Source organism: Balaenoptera ricei, chromosome 5 (assembly GCF_028023285.1).
Source record: "Balaenoptera ricei isolate mBalRic1 chromosome 5, mBalRic1.hap2, whole genome shotgun sequence".
Taxonomy (NCBI): Eukaryota; Metazoa; Chordata; class Mammalia; order Artiodactyla; family Balaenopteridae; genus Balaenoptera; species Balaenoptera ricei.
The window spans coordinates 17,662,587-17,684,699 of NC_082643.1; the positions used below are offsets into that span (position 1 = coordinate 17,662,587).

Consider the following 22,113-nt stretch of genomic DNA (forward strand, 5'->3'; position numbering starts at 1 on the left):
ACTTTTTGACATAAACCACAGCAAGATCTTTTTTGATCCACCTCCTAGAGTAATGGAAATAAAAACAAAAATAAAGAAATGGGACCTAATGGAACTTCAAAGCTTTTGCACAGCAAAGGAAACCATAAACAAGACGAAAAGACAACCCACACAATGGGAGAAAATATTTGCAAACGAATCAATGGACAAAGGATTCATCTCCAAAATTTATAAACAGCTCATGCAGCTCAATATGAAAGAAACAAACAACCCAATCCAAAAATGGGCAGAAGACCTAAATAGACATTTCTCCAAAGACCACATACAGATGGCCAAGAAGCACATGAAAACCTGCTCAACATCACTAATTATTAGAGAAATGCAAATCAAAACTGCAATGAGGTATCACCTCACACCAGTTAGAATGGGCATCATCAGAAAATCTACAAACAACAAATGCTGGAGAGGGTGTGGAGAAAAGGGAACCCTCTTGCACTGTTGGTGGGAATGTAAATTGATACAGTCACTAGGGAGAACAGTATGGAGGTTCCTTAAAAAACTATCAATAGAATTACCATATGATCCAGCAATCCCACTATTGGGCATATACCCAGAGAAAACCATAATTCAAAAAGACTCATGCACTCCAATGTTCACTGCAGCACTGTTTACAATAGCCAGGTCATGGAAGCAACCTAAATGCCCATCGACAGACGAATGGATAAAGAAGAAGTGGTACATATATACAATGGAATATTACTCAGCCATAAAAAGGAACGAAACTGAGTCATTTGTTGAGATGTGGATGAATCTAGAGATTGTCATACAGAGTGAAGAAAGTAAGAAAGAGAAAAACAAATAATGTATATTAACGCATGTATGTGGAACCTAAGAAAACGGTAAAGATGAACCGGTTTGCAGGGCAGAAGTTGAGACACAGATGTAGAGAACAAACGTATGGACACCAAGGGGGGAAAACCGCAGTGGGGTGGGGATGGTGGTGTGCTGAATTGGGCGATTGGGATTGACATGTATACACTGATGTGTATAAAATTGATGACTAATAAGAACCTGCAGTATAAAAAAGCAAACAACAACAACAAAAAAAAACAACTAATACTAAACTTTCTTTGGGTTATTTGTGTGGAAATATGTTAATATACATGTTTCAGACATTACATGAAATTTCTAAAAATCTTATATGTTCTGGTATAATGTTATAAGTCATAATTCTAGTTATTACTTTAAAATGTATATCTCAGAAATAACTAAATTTCCTTGTCAATTGCATTATTATGAATTTTCATCTAATCTTTAACCGTGGTCATTTTTAAGTCTTTTGTCATTTACAGACAGTTCTGGGTATACTCTGATGCTTTCTCAAAAATGTTCCTATAAAAGGGTTTCATCTTCAAGGAATTCATGGAAAAGACTCTGACAAGTACAGGTTTCTGGTAACTGACTATACTGCGAATTCATAAAAGTGCTAACAAAAATCAAGATAAAAAAAATTAATTACATGGGACTGAGTGAACTGATGAGGATGATTATAATTTTTGTGACTTTCTGTTTGAATAAAAAAGATAATAATAAATAAGTAAATAAATAAAATAAGCTACAAGGATATATTGTACAACACAGAGAATACAGCCAATATTTTACAATAACTAAAAATGGGGAGGGAGGGAGACACAAGAGGGAAGAGATATGGGGACATATGTATACGTATAACTGATTCACTTTGTTATAAAGCAGAAACTAATACACCATTGTAAAGCAATTATACTCCAATAAAGATGTTAAAAGAAAAATGGAGTATAACCTTTAAAAATTGTGAATCACTACATTGTATACCTTTAACTTATATAATATTGTATATCAACTATATTTCAATAAAATAAATACAGGCTACACATGCCTCTTATCTCTCAGCAGTCAACTAAAATTATTGAATATACAGAAATGAAGGTAGTAATAGTCTTACAGAATATTGAAGAAAATAAGAATTTAATACTACAGGATAAATTGGCAGCACATTTACTAATTCAACAAATAATCATTAACTATTTATTACACCAGGAAATCTAATCAAACATCTTTCACTCAGAACAGAGATCAGGAAGATATATATAAATATATATCTTTATCAATGTGTCTATTTTCTGCTACAGAAATAAAACAAAATTTTAAAGCTTGACTACTTATTCATCTAGCACTGAGCACTACACTTTACTCACCAAAAAAGCTAAATAAACAAATTTTACATGCATCTGAAAATGGTGTCTGGTGTTAGTTTTACTGTCTTAGTTAACCTTATGTCCACCAAAAGGAAATAATTCAAGATTGAGAGAAAAGCATTTGATGATTTAAAATAAATGTCATGAAACTCTTTGCATTTGTAAGAAACTATATCCCCATCTTCCTTCTTATCATCAAAAAACTTATAAGTATTTTGATCAAATATGAAGCGATATGTGCCATACATAGAAAAAGGTACTGTTTAAAACTGTCATTTAGATGTGAAAAGTACATTTAGGAGATATACTTTTCTATCTTCTTCTCTCTTTCAAATGTAAATGTTTATTTACTCTTGCCAGGGGAAAATACTGCAGTAATTGATGGTGGTTGTGATACTTGCTATTTTATATACAAAAACAAGTAACTTTCAAATAGGGAAGTAGATAGATAGTTTATATGAATATTAAACAGTGTATTTGCTAGAAAAGTTTAGGAAGACTTCTCTCCTTTTTGTAATAAAAAAATGAAAACATAATAATAATACAAAACAGTAATAGACATTACATGATAGTATAATTTAATTGTAGAGATGTTTGGAAGTGATAATATTAAAGAAAATAACCCTCAAGAACTCTATTTAGTTTTTAACCATTTAATTCCATTTAAGACACAAGTCTCTCAAGGGGAGTCTTACTTGGGAATTCTTCAGTTTTCATGAAAATAAGTTTAAAAGAGAATTCCAATCGTCAACTTTGACACCTTAAAATTTCATAAGGAGAGAAAATGCCAAAACCATGTATATCTTCTCTCTCCATAATTTTATTTATTTTGCACAAAATAATACCCATTAAATTCTTCAGTTTTTCTTTTGTCTTAAAATTGGAAATATTATCTCTCAAATTCTCACTAATATTTCAGGGTTTGAGAGTGCTTAAAACTAATTTTACACTTCAAGGATATTTCAATTAGTAAAGCAGTTACTGAAGCAATAGTACTTTTTCTAGGCCAGCACTTTTTAAATATAGCTTCCAATAATTAGGAATATAAAAGTAACACTTTACTTTTACAGGGTGAATACTACCATCACCTTTTTTCCCAGTAAATTATAGTAATTTTTTTTTTACATTTTACTGACAACAGCTACTCAGAATGACTTATATATTTCAGATTAATGCTAATTAAATTCAAGCTACCATATGAGAGTCAATTCTGAAGAAATTAATGTTTTCCAGGGGACAAAATAGACTATATTACAAGATTTTAAGACCACTGCTACAGGAGGTAGCCAGAAGGTGGCCTATTCTAGTTCTTAGGGGAAAAATATGAATCTGGACAAGTCAGGACTAATCTAAGACCATCAACAGTAGTCAGTAGGTGGTCCTCTTTATATAAAAATCAAGGACTATTCCTGATGTATAATGATTACAAAAACTGATATGGATATACAAGGTCTAACATTCTTAACCAATATTGAAGAAACTAATAATTTAGTAGATCCCTCTGTAAAATATCTGGTAAGCAGAGAGCTCTCTCTGAAGGAAGAGAGAGGTTAGGGTACCCTAGCTTTTTTAAGCAATCCTGGCTGAACATAGTTGGCATTAGTTTATACACGTGGCTATTAATTTACAGGATCCATTAATATTTCTATCTTCCAACCTCTAGAGCTAAGAAAGAAAGATGTTAAGGCAGAAAAAGAAAGATCAAAGCAAATAACATAACTTGGGACTCTGAAAAACTTTGAGTGAAAGGATATATTATTTTGTAGACATACCCCCTTTTCTTTAAGAGAAGAATTATTGAACATGAACATAAACAGGTCAATATCAATTGCTCCAGGAATGACTAGGTCAACATCAATGACAAAATCAGTGAAGATGAAACATTACTGCACTAGGTGCCAATATCCAGTCAGAATATAATAAGTGTAGTAAAGGCTAAGGGGAGAAGCACACTGAACCTTGAGGGGTATCATCCTTGGAACAAGGTAATATCAGGAGAAAGAAAGGGACAGAGGGCATACGTTTTAGCACTTGTCAGTAAATAATTGTTTTAACTGTCAAAGAGGACACGAAACTAATCTCTGACTTTCTTGGAGAAGAAAATATTTGGTATTTCTAATGATTTTACTGTTTAGAATTCAAAGCAAAGCCTATTTTCCTTACTACCTTTATTATTACTGATTCTCCTCTAACAATGATTCTAATCCAGAAACCTCGACTTAAAAACAAGGTGCTATGGCCTGGTAAAATAAAGTTTACATATTAGGAAATTATGAAAATGAAAATATGAGTTATTATGATAACCAGGGATAAGAGTTTGGTAACTGCTTACAAATATCTTTTCCTTGGCTACAATCATGGTTATTTATCAAGAAGTTAAAGTTGAAATACCACTTTGAACAAATAATGAAACTTCTACATTTCAATCAGAACAAGAGCGTAGAAAAGCACATAATTTTCATTTGCGTAAGATTTTTTCTGCCTTCATAGATCCTTAAGTTATACCTTAGGCAAAAGCACTTTTTGGTAATAAAATTAGTGATGACTTACATGTCTGTAGCATGCTGAAACACACAAAAAAGAATATATTTAAATGTAATCCATTAAAATAACACTGACTGAAATAAAAATAGGTTAAATAGATAGGGACCTGGTTCCTTTACACTTTCCGTATTTTTGATATTGTTACATTTAAACTATCATTCAGTGCCATTGCAAAAATCATATGTTTCACCCACATTTTTGACCACAGTATTCCACTGTCTATGCAAAATATAACGTGTAACTTTCCCAGTTTTAATAATATTTTAGATAGATAATTCCATTAATAAGTTCTGTGGTAAATCAAGAATACATATATAGGAAAGAGGTTTACAGTTATGGCAGTTAGTATGGCCAGAGCTTCATTCTTTTCGTGACAGCATTGCCTCGTGTAGGGTAGAAATTGTGATTCTCTGCTCTTTCTCTGAACTATGAGGAGATAAAGGTATTTTTTGGTAAAAAGCAATGATTCTTAAACTTTGTATTTTTAGTTTAGGGGTGGGAGTTACAGTTCCCTTTGAGGATATTATGAAAACTATCCCCAGAAGGATATCCAAATGTATGAGCATGCAATATTTTGCTTTTTTTTTAAAGGGCTTATGGATTTCATGAGAATGATCCATAATATATTATCACCCAGACAATCTTTCTAGGTTGAAACTAGTCCTTAAGGATCTTTGGAGATTCACTTCTATTTCAATATGATAACTAGTAACATGATTAACCTGGGATCCTTTCAGGACATAATTCAGCAGATTATACCTCTGATAGGCATGTCAAGACCTAATACAATAGGTTGAAAATAGATTTTCTGGGACAGATCTTAACAAGTCTCCCATAACTTAGTAACTTAGGAAGTTCAGAGGAATATCAAGAGTTCTGTGAGCAGAAATGAAGGGGGAGAATTAAACTGAAATTGTAGTCCATGGAGAGTCAAAGACCTTTTTGGGGGAATGGCAAATGACAGTTACCTTTTAAGCATTCACTTTGGGGTTTTAAGTAATGTTCTACGACCTTTACAATTGAAGTGCAAAACCGATTTCTAAAACCAAAGTTTAAATCACATTTCCAAAGGATATGAAATACTATCCCACAAACTTTAAAATTATGGTATAAATCTGGGTTTTTAAAAACAGAAGTTTAAATCACATTTTAAAATAAATACATTTTACAGCTACAACAAAATATTTTCTACAAAGATAATATGGGTATTTGGAAATAAACAAGAACGAACCTTCACCCAAAAACTGTAAAATTTAAATCAACTTTATCATTCTTTATTAGCAATTTATCAAGGGAAAATAAGGCAAAATAATATTTTAAAATATTAAGAAGTTAAAAATGGGTTTTGCTTATTTATATTAATATATAACAGTATACCTCTACTCAGAAATCATGAGTGTCTACCTATAGTTAAGGGGAAAAAAGTCAAACATGCATATTGTTTAATATACTTTATCTAATATTATTTACATGTTTAATGTCATGCCATCCATCTTATATTTTAGCAATACTGACAATAAAAGCTTGCCAAAGGTATTTTATTCTCTAGTGTCTCTTTGGGTTTGCATATATCATTTATTTTGCCTAGAACATGCTCCCTTAGCTTGTATGAATAGAAAACTCCCATTAATCTCATATTTCATATAAAACGCTTTCTGAAGATTTCCTGACTCCATCTGATTAACTTACATCTTGGTACCTTTCACCTATTCCAATTTAATAATTATTTTATTATAATTAAAATATTTATATAATTTTTTATCCACACCAGATTGCTACATATTTGAGAGTAAAGATTTTTCATTTTTAGATTCTCAGAGCCTGGGCCAAACTGGGTTCATATTTATAAACTAGAAATAAATGAATATGGCCATGAAATACTAGTAATAATAACAATAACTACAATTTATAGATCAACTATTTGTCAAGTACTGCAATACATGCTTTTTTGTACATATTTTGTACTACATTTTTAGTAGTTTTTGATCCTTATATCTCAGTTATTAAATAACTGAAGTGAGATTGAAACTAAGTTTTCTTTTAATCCAGTGAACCTACCTTTTCTCTATAACTGTGGCTTTAAATTTTTCTTTTTAAATTTAAGCAGTGGAACTATTTCTCAAACGTAATTTTATAAAAATGTATAATATACTAAGGATGGAAAATGTAGCCACACATGGTAATGAAATTATCAGTGGTTGCCAATGGATAACCACTGATAATGGATAGGGAGATGAATAAGCAGAGTACAGAAGATTTTTAAGGCAGTGAAAATACTCTGTATGATATTATAATGATGGTATATATAATTATGCATTTGTCCAAACCCACAGAACATACAACACTTAGAGTGAACCCTAAGGTAAACTATGGGCTTTGGGTGGTTATAATGTGTCAATGTAGGTTCATCCTTGGTTAAACAAAAACAAAAAAACAAACAAAAGTACTATTCTGGTGAGTAATGTACATAATGGGGGAGCTATGCATGTACAGGACAGGGAGTACATAAGAAATAGCTATATTTCGCTCACAAGTTTGCTGTAAAACTAAAACTGCTCTTTAAAAAATAAAGCCTTAAAAAAATGCAAGAGTAGAATTAAAAATGTTGTAGATGGTACTAAAGATCAGAATTAAGTTTATAAAATATCTAACTAGTAACATGGCATGGAAAAAAAGTTAAAATCATTCAAAAATTGAACAAATATTTATTGAGTCCCTATCATATGCAAGCACTGTTCTTAAGCAAAAGAGGAAACAAGAAACAAGGAAACTACAAAACAGCCAGGAAACAATAAGATGGAATTAGTAAGTCCTTACCATATACAGTTAAGTTAAATGTAAATGAATTAAATTATCCAATCTAAAGTCATAGAGCAGCTGGATGGATAAAAATAATAAGACCCAACTATATGTTTCCTACAAAAGACTCACTTCACTTTTAAGGACACATATAGGCTCAAAGTGAAGGGATGGAAAAAAGATATTCCATGCAAATGGAAACAAAAAGACAGCAGGAATAGCTATATTCATATCAGATACAATTGACCCTAAGTCAAAAACTGTAAAAAGAAACAAAGGTCATTACATAATGATAAAGGGGTCAATTCATCCAGAGGATATAACAAGTGTAAATATATATGCACCCACCATCAGAGCACCTGACTGTATTAAGAAAAATTTAACACATCTGAAGGGAGAAATAGACAACAATACAAATATAGTAGGGGACTTCAATACTGTACTTTAAAAAAAGGATAGAAAATCAATGAAGAAACAATGGACTTAAAATACATCTTAGACAAGTGAACTTAACAGACATACATAGAACATTCCATCTATCAGCAGTAGAACATGTTCTTCTCAAGGGAACATTGAACAGTCTACAGGAGAAATCATGTTAGGTCACAAAACAAACCTTCGCAAATATAAGAAGACTGAAATCATACAAAATATCCTTTCTGACCACAATGGTATGAAACTAGAAATCAATAATGGGGTAAAACTGGAAAATTCACAAATATGTGGAAACTGAACAACATATTCCTAAATAACCAATGGGTCAAAAAAGAAATCAAAAGGGAAGTCAAAAAATATCTTGAGGGAATTCCCTGGCAGTCCAGTGGTTAGGACTCCATGCTTCCACTGCAGGGGGCATGGGTTCAATCCCTGGTCACGGAACTAAGATCCTGCAAGCAGTGCAGTATGGAAAAAAAAATCTTGAAACAAAACAAAACAAAACAAAAAAATGGAAACACAACATACCAAAACTTATGGGATGTACTGAAAGTAGTTTATAGGGACAAATGCCCTATAATGCCAACATTAAGAAATAAAGAAAAGTCATAAATAAACTAAATTTACATCTTATAGAACTAGAAAAAGAAGAACAAACTAAGTCCAAAGTTAGTAAAAGAAAGGAGGTAACAAATTTCGGAGCAGAAATGAAATAGAGACCAAGAAAACAATAGAAACGATTAATAAAACAAAGAGCTGGTGTTCTGAGAAGATAAAGAAAATTGACCACCTTTAGTTAGACAAAGGAAAAAAGAGAGAAGACTCAAATAAATGAGATCATAAATGAAAGAGGAGATAATACAACTCACACTATAGGAATTCAAAGGACCATAAGAGACTACTATGAACAACTGTACACCTCCAAACTGGATAATCTAGAAAAAATAAATAATTTCTAGAAACATACAACCTACCAAGACTGAATCATAAGAAAATAGAAAATCTGCATAAAACTTAATGACTGAGATTGAAGCAGTAATTAAAAGCCTTCCAATACACAAAAGAATAGGACCGGATGGTTTCAGTGGTGAATTCTACCAAACATTTAAAGAATTAACACCAATCCTTCTCAAACTCTTCCAAATAATTGAAGAAGACAGAATACTCCCAAACTCATTTTATGAGGCCAGCATTACCCTGGCAACAAAGCTAGAGAAGAAGGCTACAAAAAGAAAAAGCTACAGGCTAATATCCCTGATGAACATACAAGCAAAATGTCTCAACATAATACTAGCAAACCAAATTCAGCAGCACCTTAAAAGGGTCATATACCATGAGCAAATGGGATTTATCCCTTAGACGCAAGGATGGTTCAACATAAACAAATCAATAAATGTGATATACCACATTAACACAATAAAAAATAAAAATCATATGATCATCTCAATGCAGAAAAAGTTTGACAAAATTCCACATTCTTTCATTGAAAAAACTCTCAACAAATTGGGTATAGAATGAATGTACCTTGACATAATAAAGATGACAAACTGACATCTAAAATCATATTCAACAGTGAAAAGTTGAAAGCTTTTCTGCTAAGATCAGGAAAAAGACAATGATGACCACTCTAACCTCTCCTATTTAACATAGCACTGGAAGTCCTAGCCAGAACAATTGGACAAAAAATGAAATAACAGCCATCCAAATTGTAAAGGAAAAAGTAAAACTATTTCTGTTTGTAAAAACTTACAGGGCTTCCCTGGTGGCGCAGTGGTTGAGAGTCTGCCTGCTAATGCAGGGGACACGGGTTCGAGCCCTGGTCTGGGAAGATCCCACATGCCGCGGAGCAACTAGACCCGTGAGCCACAACTACTGAGCCTGCGCATCTGGAGCCTGTGCTCCGCAACAAGAGAGGCCGCGACAGTGAGAGGCCCGCGCACCGCGATGAAGAGTGGCCCCCGCTTGCCACAACTAGAGAAAGCCCTCGCACAGAAACGAAGACCCAACACAGCCAAAAATAAATAATAAATAAAAGATTAAAAAAAAAAAAAAACAAAAAAACCCAAATCCCCAAACAGAATTATTCTCTCCTTCCTCTGTGCTCCCACAGCACTTTCCACTTATAAAAAAAAAAAAAAAAAAAAAAAAAAAAAAAAAAAACTTACAGAAAACTCGAAAGATGACACAAAAAACTGTTAGAAATAATAAATGAATTCAGTAAAGTTGCAGAATAAAAACATGAACATATAAGAGTCAATTATGTTTCTATAAACTGACAAAAAAACTATCTAAAAAACAAATAAAGGAAACAATCCCATTTATAAGAGCATAAGAACTAATAAAATACTTAGGAATAAATGTAACAAGGAGATAAAATAACTGTACACTGAAAATTATGACATCAATGAAAGAAATTGAAGAAGACACAAATAAATGTTAAGATATCCCATGTTCGTGGATTGAAAGAATCAGTAATATTAAAATAACCATTCTACTTAAGTCATCTGTTGAATCAATACAATCTCTACCAAAATTTCAATGGCATTTTCACAGAAACAGAAAAAAAGATCCAAAAATCTGTATGGATCCATATAAGACCCTGAGTGGCCAAGGTACTCTTGAGGAAGAACAACAGAGCTAGAGACATCACACTTCTTGTGATTTCAAACTACATCACACAGCTATAGTAATAAAAAACTAGCATAAAAACACGCACATAACAAATGGAAAAAACTGAGAACCCAGAAATGACCTGTTTCATATATGGTCAAATAATCTTTGACAAGGATACCAGGAATACACAAGGGGGAAAGGATATTATCTTCAATAAATGATGTTTGGAAAACTGGATACACACTTGAAAAACAATGAAACTAGAACTCCTATCTTACACCATTCACAAAAATTAACTCAACAATGGATTAAAGACTTAAATACAACACCAGAAACCATAAAACTCCTAGAAGGAACATAGGGAAAAGCTTCCCAGCATTGGTCTTGACAAAGATTTTTTGGATATGACATCAAAAGTATAAGCAAAAATAAACAAGTGGGACTATATCAAACTAAAAAGCTTCTGCATAGATGCAAAAATCCTCAACAAAATACCAGCAAACCAAGTCCAACAATCCATTAAAAGGATCATACATCATGGTCAAGTGGGATTTTCCCAGGGATGCAAGGATTCTTCAATATCCACAAATCAATCAGTATGATATACCACATTAACAAATTAGAGAATAAAAACTATATGATCATCTCAATATTTGCAGAAAAATATTTTGACAAAATTCAACACCCATTTTGAAAAAAACTCTCCAGAAAGTGGACATAGAGGGAAGATACCTCAGCATAATAAAAGCCATATATGACAAACCCACAGTTAATATCATGCTCAACAGTGAAAAGTTGAAAACATTTCCTCTAAGATCAGGAACAGGACAAGAATGTCCACTCTCGCCAATTTTATTCAATACCGTTTTGGAAGTCCTAGTCATGGCAGAGAAGGAAAAGAAATAAAAGGGATCAAAATTGGAAAGGAAGTAAAACTGTCACTGTTTGCAGATGACATGATACTATACATAGAAAATCCTAAAGATGCTGTTAGAAAACTACTGGAGCTCATTAATGAATTTGTTAAAGTTGCGGGATACAAAATTAATACACAGAAATATTGTGCATTTTTATACACCAATAATGAAAGATCAGAAAGAGAAATTAAGGGAACAATCCCATTTACCATCACATCAGAAAGAATAAAATACCTAGCAATAAACCTACGCAAGGAGGCAAAAGACCTGTATTCCAAAAACTAAGACACTTATATAAGAAATAAAAGATGAGAGAAACATCTCCTACGATTATTTTGTTACTATCGATTTCCCCTTTTATGGCTGTTAGCATTTGCCTTATGTATTGAGGTGCTCCTGTGTTCGGTGCATAAATATTTACAATTGTTATACCTTCTTCTTGGATTGATCTCTTGATCATTATGTAGTGTTCTTCTTTGTCTCTGGTAATATTTATTTGAAAGTCTATTTTGTGTGATATGAGAATTGCTACTCCAGCTTTCTTTTGACTTCCACTTGCATGGAATATCTTTTTCCATCCCTTCACTTTCAGTCTGTATGTGTCCCTAGGTCTGAAGTGGGTCTCTTGTAGACAGCATATATACAGGTCTTGTTTTTGTATCCATTCAGCCAGTCTATGTCTTTTGCTTGGAGCATTTAATCCATTTACATTTAAGGTAGTTATAGATATGTTATGTTCCTATTACCATTTTCTTAATTGTTTTGGATTTGTTATTGTAGGTCTTTTCCTTCTCTTGTGTTTCCTGCCTAGAGAAGTTCCTTTAGCATTTGTTGTAAAGCGGTTTGGTGGTGCTGAATTCTCTTAAATTTGCTTGTCTGTAAAGGTTTTAATTTCTCCATCAAATCTGAATGAGATCCTTGCTGCGTAGAGTAATCTTGGTAGTAGGTTTTTCCCTTTCATCACTTTAAATATGTCTTGCCACTCCCTTCTGGCTTGCAGAGTTTCTACTGAAAGATCAGCTGTTAACCTTGTCAGGATTCACTTGTATGTTATTTGCTCCTTTCCCTTGCTGCTTTTAATATTTTTTCTTTGTATTTAATTTTTGATAGTTTGATTAATATGTGTTTGGCATGTTTCTCCTTGGATTTATGGCATATGGGACTCTGCACTTCCTGGACTTGATTGACTATTTCCTTTCCCATATTAGGGAAGTTTTCAACTATAATCTCTTCAAATATTTTTTCAGTCCCTTTCTTTTTCTCTTTTTCTTATGTGACCCATATAATTTGAATGTTGGTGCTTTAAATGTTGTCCCAGAGGTCTCTGACACTGTCCTCAATTCTTTTCATTCTTTTTTCTTTATTCTGTTCTGTGCCAGTTATTTCCACTATTTTATCTTTCAGGACACTTACCCGTTCTTCTGCCTCAGTTACTCTGCTACTGATTCCTTCTAGAGAATTTTCAATTAACAAAATAATAGTAGGGGACTTTAACACCCCACTTTCACCTATGGACAGATCAAAGAAAATGAAAATAAATAAGGAAACACAAGCTTTAAATGATACATTAAACAAGATGGACTTAATAGACATTTATAGGACTTTCCATCCAAAAACAACAGAATACACTTTCTTCTCAAGTGCTTATGGAAAATTCTCCAGGATAGATCACATCTTGGGTCACAAATCAGTCCTTGGTAAATTTAAGAAAACTGAAATCATATCAAGTATCTTTTCTGACCAAAACGCTATGAGAATAGATAATAATTACAGGAAAGAAATCTGTAAAAAAAAAAAAAACACATGGAGGCTAAACAATGCATTACTAAATAGCCAAGAGATCACTGAAGAAATCAAAGAGGAAATAAAAAAATACCTAGAAACAAATGACGATGAAATCACGACAGCTCAAAACCTATGGGACGCAGCAAAAGCAGTTCTAAGAGGGAAGATTATAGCAATACAATCCGACCTCAAGAAACAAGAAAAATCTCAAATAAACCACCTAAACTTACACTTAAAGCAATTAGAGAAAGAAGAACAAAAAAACCCCAAAGTTATCAGAAGGAAAGAAATCATAAAGATCAGATTAGAAATCAATGAAAAAGAAATGAAGGAAAAAATGGCAAAGATCAATAAAACTAAAATCTGGTTCTTTGAGAAGATAAACAAAATGATAAACCATTATCCAGATTCATCAAGGAAAAAAAAGAAAGAAAACTCAAATCAACAGAATTAGAAATGAAAAAGGACAAGTAACAACTGACACTGCAGAAATACAAAGGATCATTAGAGATTACTACAAGCAACTCTATGCCAATAAAATGGACAACCTGGAAGAAATGGACAAATTCTTAGAAAAGCACAACCTTCCAAGACTGAACCAGGAAGAAATAGAAAATATAAACAGACCAATCACAAGCACTGAAATTGAGACTGTGATTAAAAATCTTCCAACAAACAAAAGCCCAGGACCAGCTGGCTTCACAGGCGAATTCTATCAAACATTTAGAGAAGAGGTAACACCTATCCTTCTCAAACTCTTCCAAAATATAGCAGAGGGAGGAACACTCCCAAACTCATTCTATAAGGCCAAAATCACCCTGATACCAAAACCAGACAAAGATGTTACAAAAAGAAACTATAGGCCAAAATCACTGATGAAAATGGATGCAAAAATCCTCAACAAAATACTAGCAAACAGAATCCAACAGCACATTAAAAGGAACATACACCATGATCAAGTGGGGTTTATCTCAGGAATGCAAGCAGTTTTCAATATACACAAATCAATCAATGTGATGCACCATAAAACAAATTGAAGGATAAAAACCATATGATCATCTCAATAGTTGCAGAAAAAGCTTTCAACAAAATTCAACACCCATTTATGATAAAAACCCTCCAGAAAGTAGGCATAGAGGGAACTTATCTCAAAATAATAAAGGCCATATATGACAAACAAACAGCCAACATCGTTCTCAATTGTGAAAAACTGAAACCATTTCCACTAAGATCAGGAACAAGACAAGGTTGCCCACTCTCACCACTACTATTCAACATAATTTTGGAGGTTTTAGCCACAGCAATCAGAGGAGAAAAAGAAATAAAAGGAATCCAGATCAAAAAAGAAAAGTAAAACTGTCCCTGTTTGCAGATGATATGATACTATACATAGAGAATCCTAAAGATGCTACCAGAAAACTACTAGAGCTAATCAATGAATTTGGTAAAGCAGCAGGATGCAAAATTAATACACAGAAATCTCTTGCATTCTTATACACTAATGATGAAAATTCTGAAAGAGAAATTAAGGAAACACTCCCATTTACCATTGCAACAAAAAGAATAAAATAACTAGGAATAAAACTACTTAAGTAGACAAAAGACCTGTATGCAGAAAAATATAAGACACTGGTGAAAGAAATTAAAGATGATACAAACAAATGGAGAGATATACTGTATTCTTGGATTGGAAGAATGAACATCGTGAAAATGACTATACAACCCAAAGCAATCTACAGATTCAATACAATCCCTATCAAACTACCAATGGCATTTTTAACAGAACTAGAACAAAAATTTTCACAATCTGTATGGAAACACAGAAGACCCCGAATAGCCAAAGCAATCTTGAGAAAGAAAAACAGAGCTGGAGGAATCAGGTTCCCTGACTTCAGACTATACTACAAAGCTACAGTAATCAAGACTGTATGGTACTGGCAGAAAAACAGAAATATAGATCAATTGAACAGGATAGAAATCCCAGAGATAAATCCACACACATATGGTCACCTTATCTTTGACAAAGAAGGCAAGAATATACAATGGAGAAAAGACAGCCTCTTCAGTAAGTGGTGCTGGGAATACTGGACAATTAGAACACTCCCTAACACCATACACAAAAATAAACTCCAAATGGATTAGAGACCTAAATGTAAGGCCAGGCACTATAAAACTCTTAGTGGAAAACATAGGCTGAACACTCTATGACATAAATCACAGCAAGACCCTTTTTGACCCACCAACTGGAGAAATGGAAATAAAAACAAAAATGAATAAATTGGACCTAATGAAACTTAAACACTTGTGCACAGCAAAGGAACCCATAAATAAGATGGAAAGACAACCCTCAGAATGGGAGAAAATATTTGCAAATAAATCAACTGACAAAGGATTAATCTCCAAAATATACAAGCAGCTCATGCAGCTCAATATCAAAAAAACAAACAACCCAAACCAAAAATGGGCAGAAGACCTAAATAGACATTTCTCCAAAGAAGATATACAGATTGATAACAAACACATGAAAGGATGCTCAACATCACTAATCATTACAGAAATGCAAATCAAAACTAACGAGGTATCACCTCACACTGGTCAGAATGGCCATCACCAAAAAATCTACAAACAATAAATGCTGGACAGGGTGTAGAGGAAATTGAACCCTCTTGCACTGTCAGTGGGAATGTCAATTGATACAGCCACTATGGAGAACAGTATGGAGGTTCCTTAAAAAGCTAAAAATAGAACTACCATACGACCCAGCAATCCCACTACTGGGCATATATCCTGAGAAAACCGTAATTTAAAAGAGTCATGTACCACACTCTTCATTGCAGCTGTATTTACAATAGCCAGGACATGGAAGCAACCTAAGTGTCCATTGATAGATGAATGGATAAAGAAGATGTGGCACATATATACAATGGAATATTACTCAGCCATAAAAATAAACGGAATTGAATTATTTGTAGTGAACTGGATGGATCTAGAGACTGTCAGAGAGAGTGAAGTAAGTCAGAAAGAGAAAAATAAATACCGTATGCTAACACATATATATGGAATCTAAAAAAAAAAAAAAAAAAAACGGTTCTTAAGAACCTAGGGGCAGGACAGGAATAAAGACACAGACGTAGAGAATGGACTTGAGGTGGGAGGGGGAAGTGTAAGCTGGGATGAAGTGAGAGAATGGTATGGACTGATATATACTACCAAATGTAAAATAGATAGCTAGTGGGAAGCAGCCACATAGCACAGGGAGATCAGCTCGGTGCTTTGTGTCCACCTAGAGGCGTGGGATAGGGAGGGTGGTAGGGTGACAGAAGAGGGAGGAGATATGGGGATATATGTATATGTATAGCTGATTCACTTTGTTATAAAGCGGAAACAAACACACCACTGTAAAGCAATTATCCTCCATTAAAGATGTTAAAAAAAAAAAAGACGTAACTTTTCCTTTCAAGAAGAAAAATTATGAAAGAAAATTATTTGTTCAAAAAATGTTTTTAATTATTAACAGAAACAAGTGGTGTTGGAAAGACAAAAAATTACAGATAGTCCTCAACAGAAAATTAACCTTCTACTGCAGTATTATATCTACTATATAATATATGAATATATTAGTTTGACATTTTAGGCATTACCTTAATTAAACCTCATTATTAAATCCATAAATGTTTTTTTCTGACATGGAAAATAATATTCCACAATAAATGACTAAGGAAATATAAATATAAATCATAAAATCTTAGTGAAAGAAAAAGCAATAACATCTTTAAATACTAGGAATACTAGTGGGTACATCTTCTATGACAAATGTAGCACAAAATGAAAAAGTATAACATCATATTTACTGGCATTTATCATTTGCGGACACCATTAAAACCAGTTTTAAAAAGGAGTGGGGAAGCAATCAGTTAAAGATTTTCTATGATTTAATATGATCAAATGAACATCTATAATATCCAACTTATTAAGACTAATAGTTTACTGATCAATACTTGCTTAAAGACCTTTCCTCATTGTACCCAACAATCAAGGGTAAATATGTCATAAACTTTGCCAAATCTCTATCAGTTCCCAATTTGCAAGACTTGCCTTACATTACACAGCCAAGGCCCTAAAACACTGTATATATATATATATATATATATATAATGTATCCTCCCTTGACTTTCACCTTCTGAACTACTACTAAGACTCTGTCTAGCAGATTTTCCTTTTGTGAAGTAAGTCTTATAAAATTAGATTTGCTTATCAGTAGAAAGTAACTGATATTTTGGGGGAATCAACAGCCAACAAGTAAAATAACAAGTCTTTCATTATTCATTTGATTTTCTTTTTCTTCCTTTTCTGATATTATATTATAAATGTACTTTTGACAGGATGCTGAAAAATTCTTTGGATTATGACATTTTGAATAAGTAGAAAAACATACAGTCAATAAAAATAAATTTGTCATTAACTAACCCAAATAAGAACATTCATTATGGTTTGCACTCTTAAATTAATTGCTATAAGCCAACAGGAAAACCTTTTCCCACCAAATGGGGAATAAAAGCCTAGAGTGAACACAATTTCTAAAACGCTACAGTTTATTTAAACCTCCTCCTTACAATCAGAAGACCCCAAGCATAATGAGACATTTATTTATTACGAATCTAAACCACCTGCATTTATTAAAAGAAAATAAAAGATCAATACCTGGTTTTACTGGATCCACAGGGCTTTCTTCTTCTGAGCACTCTAATAAATTCTTGATTTCAATAAACATTTGGAAATTTCTTTTTCAATTTGTGTATGTAAACAAGTAAATATTTAGAGTTGCAGGGATATAGAAATTATATATATTTGTGCTGTAGAGGCTATTTATAGATAAATTGTTAAATAATTCTTAAATAATTCTTTCAGAAATGTCAGAATTTATCTTTAAAAAAGCCTTTCTTAGCCAAAAGATTTTGGTTAGTAATAAAAATAGAACATATGGAAAGGACTTTAATGAAGACATTTCCAGTACCTTCTGGAAATTTTTCCATTCTTGTGTTATTATTAAAAGAGAAATATCATTGACAAACCTCATATGTCGCTGGACCAGGAGTAATCTCTTCGGAATCTTTAAAACGATTTGATGCTTTAACAAATAAGGGTATGGAGCAAGATTTCTTTAAAACAGGATTGTATGTTGCAGGCCCTAAGAGAAAACAAATGTAAAAATAATAAAGCATGTTTTAAATTATTGATTTTGGTCACATGGATATTATTCTTAGATTTGTTATCTTAACATTTAAATTTAGCATCACTCTTGAACCCATCCTTTTGAATGCTTAAAGTCATTCAGTTCAGGGATTTGAAATATGATAAGCATAAAATACAAGCATACTTCATTTTATTGCACTTCACTTTATTACACTTTTCAGATACTGTGTTTTTTACAAATTCAAGGTTTGTAGCAACCCTGCTTCTAGCAAGCCTATCAGCACCATTTTTCTAATAGCATTTGTTCACGTAATTCTCACAATATTTCAAACTTTTTCATTATTAAAATTATATGTGTTATGGTAATATATAATCAGTGATCTTTGATATTACTATTGTAATTGTTTTGGGGTAGCACAAACCGTGCCCATGTAAGATAGCAAACTTAATTCATAAGTGTTGTGTGTGTTCTGCTTGCTTCCCCATCTCTCTCTCTCTCCTTGGGTCTCTCTATTCCCTGAGACACAACAATATTGAAATTAGGCCAAGTAGTACCCCTACCATGGGGCACTAGAAATCAAATGCTAGAAATGACTAAACTTAGTGAGGAAGACATGCCAAAACCTGAGACAGGTCAAAAGCTAGGCCTCTTGCACTAAATATTAGTCAGCTAAGTTGTAAATGCAAAGGAAAAGTCCTTGAAGGAAATTAAAAGTGCTCTTCCAGTGAACACATGAATAATAAGAAAGCAAAACAGCTTTAATTCTGATATGGAGAAAGTTTTAGTGGTCTGGGTAGAGATCAAACCCGGCACAACATTCCCTTAAGCCAAAGGCTAATCCAGAGCAAGGCCTTAACTCTCTTCAATTTTGTGAAGGCTGAGAGAGGTAAGGAAGCTACAGATGAAAAGTCTGAAGCTAGCAGATGTTGGTTCAAGTAAAGATGCCATCTCCATAACATAAAAGTGCAAGGTGAAGCAGCAAGTGCTGATATAGAAGCTGCAGCAAGTTATCCAGAAGATCTAGCTATGATAATTAATGAAGGTGGCTACACTAAACAACAGAGTTTCACTGTAGACAAAACAGCCCTCTTTTGGAAGAGGATGCCATCGAGGACTTTCATATTGGGATGGCCAAAAGTTTCATTCGGTTTTTTTCCGTAAGATGGCTCTAGTAGCACTTAGTTGTCTTTAACTTCATTCAAAACAATTTTGTTAGATTGTATGTGACAGCTGTCATATCAGCGTGCATTTAAAAAAGGCTTATCAAAATTGGTGAATTTTTCTGTAGCAATTTTAGTATTGAAGATGGAAGGAAAAAAGCAACATTTTTGGCATATTATGCTTTATTATTTCAAGAAAGGTAAAAAAGCAACTGAAACGCAAAAAAAAGATTTGTGCAGTGTATGGAAAAGGTGCTGTGACTGACTGAACGTGTCAAAAGTGGTTTGTGAAGCTTTGTGCTGGAGATTTCTCACTGGATGATGCTCCGCAGTCGGGTAGACCAGTTGAAGTTGACAGCTATCAAATCGAGACATTAATTGAGAACAATCAATGTTATACCACATGGAAGAGAGCCAACAAACTCAAAATATCCAAATCAAGCGTTGAAAACCATTTGCACCAGCTTGGTTATATTAATCACTTATGATGTTTGGGTTCCACATAAGTTAAGTGACAAAAACCTTCTTGACCATATTTCCGCATGCGATTCTCTACTTAAACGTAATGAAAATGTTCCGTTCTTAAATTGTGACGGGCGATGAAAAGTGGATACTGTACAATAATGTGGAACAGAAGAGATCGTGGGGCAAACAAAATGAACCACCACCAACGACACCAAAGGCCGGTCTTCATCTAAAGAAGGTGATATTGTGTATATGGTGGGATTGGAAGGGAGTCCTCTATTATGAGCTCCTTCGGGAAAACTAAATGATTAATTCCAACAAGTGCTGCTCCCAGTTAGACCAACGGAAAGCAGCACTCGACAAAAAGCGTCCAGAATTAGTCAACAGAAAACGCATAATCTTCCATCAGGATAACACAAGATAACATGTTTCTTTGATGACCAGGCAAAAACTGTTACAGCTTGGCTGGGAAGTCCTGATTCATCCGCCATATTCACCAGACATTTCACCTTTGGATTTCCACTTATTTTGGTCTTTACAAACTTCTCTTAATGGAAAAAATTTCAATTCCCTGGAAGACTGTAAAAGGCACCTGGAACAGTTCTTTGCTCAAAAAGATAAAATTTTGGGGAAGATGGAATTATGAAGTTGCCTGAAAAATGGCAGAAGGTAGGAAGGTAGTGGAACAAAAGGGCAGATATGTTGGTCAGTAAAGTTCTTGGTGAAAATGAAAAATGTGTCTTTTATTTTTACTTAAAAACTGAAGGCACTTTTTGGCCAACTCAATAGCTAGAGAGGAGAAGTCAATGCCTGGCTTCAAAGCTTCAAGGACAGGCTGACTCTCTTTGTAGGGGCTAATTAGCTGGTGACTTTAAGTTGACCCCAATACTCATTTACCATTCCAAAAATCCTAGGGCCTTTAAGAATTATGCTATATCTATTCTGCCTGTGCTCTATAAACAGAGTAACAAAGCCTGGATGATGGCTCATCTGTTAACAACATGGTTTGCTGAATATTTTAAGCCCACTGCTGAGACTTACTGTTCAGAAAAAAAGATTCCTTTCAAAATATTACTGCACATTGACAATGTACCTAGTCACCCAAGAGCTCTGATGGAGATGTGTGATGAGATTAATGATGTTTTTATGGCTGCTAACACAACATCCATTCTGCAGCCCATGGATCACGGAGTCAGTTTGACTTTCAAGTCTTATTATTTAATAAATATATTTTGGGAGTTTTCTGGCAGTCCAGTTGTTAGGACTTTATGCTTCCACTGCAGAGGGGCCCAAGTTTGACCCCTGGTCTCCTGGTTAGGGAACTAAGATCCTGCAAGACACGTGGTGCAGTCAAAATATAAATATATACTTCAAAAGGATCTAGCTGCCATAGAGAGTGATTCCTCTGACAGATGTGGGGAAGCTCAATTAAAAACCTTCTGGAAAGTGTTCATCATTCTAGATGCCATTAAGAATATTTGTAATTCATGGGAAGAGGTGAAAATATCAACCTTAACAGGAGTTTGGAAGAAGTTGAATGACTGAGGGATTCAAGACTCAGTGAAGGAAGAAACCGCAGATGTGGAAATAGTAAGAGGACTAAAATTAGAAATGGAGTCTGAAGATGACTGAATTGTTGCAGTCTCATGGTAAACCTATAATGGATGAGGAGTCGCTTCTTATGGTTGAGCAAAGAAAGTGGTTTCTTGAGATGGAATCTACTCCTGGTGAAGATGTTATGAAGACTGTTGAAATTTTGATAACAAAGGATTTAGAATATTACATAAAGTTAGTTGATAAAGCAGCAGCAGGGTTTGAAAGGAATGACTCCAATTTTGAAAGAAGTTCTACGGTGGGTAAAATGCTACTGAACAGCATGCATGCTATAGAAAAACCATTCATGAAAGGAAGAGTCAATTGATGCAACAAATTTCATTGTCGTCTTATTTGAAGAAATTGCCATGGCCACGTAGCTCTTCAGCAAC

At 33.6% G+C, this 22,113-nt stretch overlaps 1 protein-coding gene across 5 annotated transcripts in view; it reads right to left on the reverse strand.

Moving 5' to 3' along the window:
- The window catches only part of STPG2 (sperm tail PG-rich repeat containing 2), a 617,593-nt gene that overhangs the window by 262,752 nt on the left and 332,728 nt on the right, over positions 1-22,113 (reverse strand). For 4 of the 5 annotated variants that reach the window (XM_059923912.1, XM_059923909.1, XM_059923910.1 and 1 more), the window contains one exon: positions 18,382-18,497. In XM_059923912.1, the coding sequence (XP_059779895.1) occupies positions 18,382-18,497 (116 nt within the window). Of the gene's footprint in view, positions 1-12,961; positions 13,033-18,381; positions 18,498-22,113 lie in introns of those variants that run through there. The other variant, XM_059923911.1, reaches the window with a different exon arrangement.